Source organism: Amphimedon queenslandica, unplaced genomic scaffold, assembly GCF_000090795.2.
Source record: "Amphimedon queenslandica unplaced genomic scaffold, v1.1 AMPQUscaffold_9729, whole genome shotgun sequence".
Lineage (NCBI taxonomy): Eukaryota > Metazoa > Porifera > Demospongiae > Haplosclerida > Niphatidae > Amphimedon > Amphimedon queenslandica.
This window is the reverse complement of record NW_003549999.1, coordinates 1-1,459: the sequence shown is the minus strand read 5'-3', so window position 1 is coordinate 1,459 and position 1,459 is coordinate 1. Positions and strand designations below refer to the sequence as shown.

Here is a 1,459-nt window from a genome sequence, read left to right as displayed (position 1 = left end):
TAAAATTTCCTTTGTATTGAGTCTATTGACTTATTTTCAAAAACACTAGAGAAAGTAAACCAATTTGTATTCAAGTTATTCTCTATGACGATAAATTGTAATATTTTACATTTAGCTGAAATTAAAAGCAAATCAATAAAAACATGCATGATCAATCATGCACTGTAACTAAACTAAACTACTGTTCCTAAAAAGTAAAATACATATATAGATCTATTTATTGTTTGAATCAAAAATTGTCAATCTGTGGCTGTGGATCCAGTGAGATAATAACACCTCTTTCAATAGAATTATTCCCAGCATTGATATTGCTCAGAGGTGGGTTTTCTTTCACTGTCAGCCAGCCTACTATTGATTGTAGTGTAGCTACAGGAGCAACTATTGCCGATATCATGAAAATAAACATGTACTTTTCAGCTAACCCATTAGAAGTTAATCCAAGTCCAGTGGATACTAATTGAGCCCGTGCTGCTCCTGCTTCAACAGGGATAGCTTCAATGATGTTATAAAACAGATCATCATCAGCAGATTTACGTTTCCCATCATGAAAGTCAGTTTTTGCCTGCACTGCCAATAGTAGACACGACAGAAATAAAGCACAGCATTTCTTTGAGAACGACATAGTTAAGCCAAATCTCTTTGCAATTTAGCTGAGCTACGAGACAATAGGCAGCCCCTCCCATTTAAAGAGAGGCCATACTTTCAGACTGCCACTTCAGCAGTCATTCATTCCCCAGTGACATTCCCTACTCCCTAGCTATAATTTTGTCAACTTGTCATTGTCAAGTAGTGTACAACGCCCCCACTGTTAATTAATGTAACACATCCTGCAGTCTTACTTGGTTGTAGAATTGAACAGTTTAGTTGAATTCAAAAGTTGAGCATTAAAAAGACATTATTATTTAACAAAATGTTAATTGATACAGTACAAATATCAATCAAAGGTATCAAATATCAATCAAAATCAAGGTGATACAGTACAGCTGATAGTTTAAGTTTTCTGTTGAACCCATTAGTCTACTTTTTAAAGAAATATCTTGACCTAAAAACATTATAAAGGCAGTGAAATGACAAAAGTTAATAACTCGATCAATGCTATTCTACGGACAAAAATTCAATGGTCATCTGTTCCATTTGATTGTATATATATTATTTTGCTGCAGTTCCAACAGTAGCTCCTACTGCTGCTCCAATAACTCCAACACCAACTTTGGCTCCAACAGATAGCCCAACCACTCCAGCAGACTGCAATGTAGCTACTACACCACCTGCTGCTGTTGGAGCCAATGCTGACATCATTGAGGCACCAACAGAACCAGCAGCTATTCCACCAGCAGTGAATCCTAGTCCAGTAATTACCACTGGAGCTGCTGCCACAGCAAAAATGCCTCCTCCAATAGCACCTGCTACAGTCCAGTAACTATAACCAGTAGCAGGAGAAGCCTGCACTGAAAATATC

At 37.1% G+C, this 1,459-nt stretch overlaps 1 protein-coding gene and 1 pseudogene across 1 annotated transcript in view; one reads left to right on the top strand and one right to left on the bottom strand.

Annotated features, from left to right (window-relative positions):
* The window catches only part of LOC109590638 (uncharacterized), a 2,663-nt gene extending 2,524 nt beyond the window's left edge, over window positions 1–139 (top strand). Inside the window, exon 4 of the mRNA XM_020006537.1 lies at window positions 116–139. Coding sequence (XP_019862096.1) covers window positions 116–139 — 24 coding nt within the window. The remainder of the gene's footprint in view (window positions 1–115) is intronic.
* A 724-nt stretch (window positions 140–863) lies between these two features.
* LOC109590637 (interferon alpha-inducible protein 27-like protein 2A pseudogene) lies at window positions 864–1,455 on the bottom strand (annotated as a pseudogene).
* Between the last annotated feature and the right edge of the window lie 4 nt (window positions 1,456–1,459).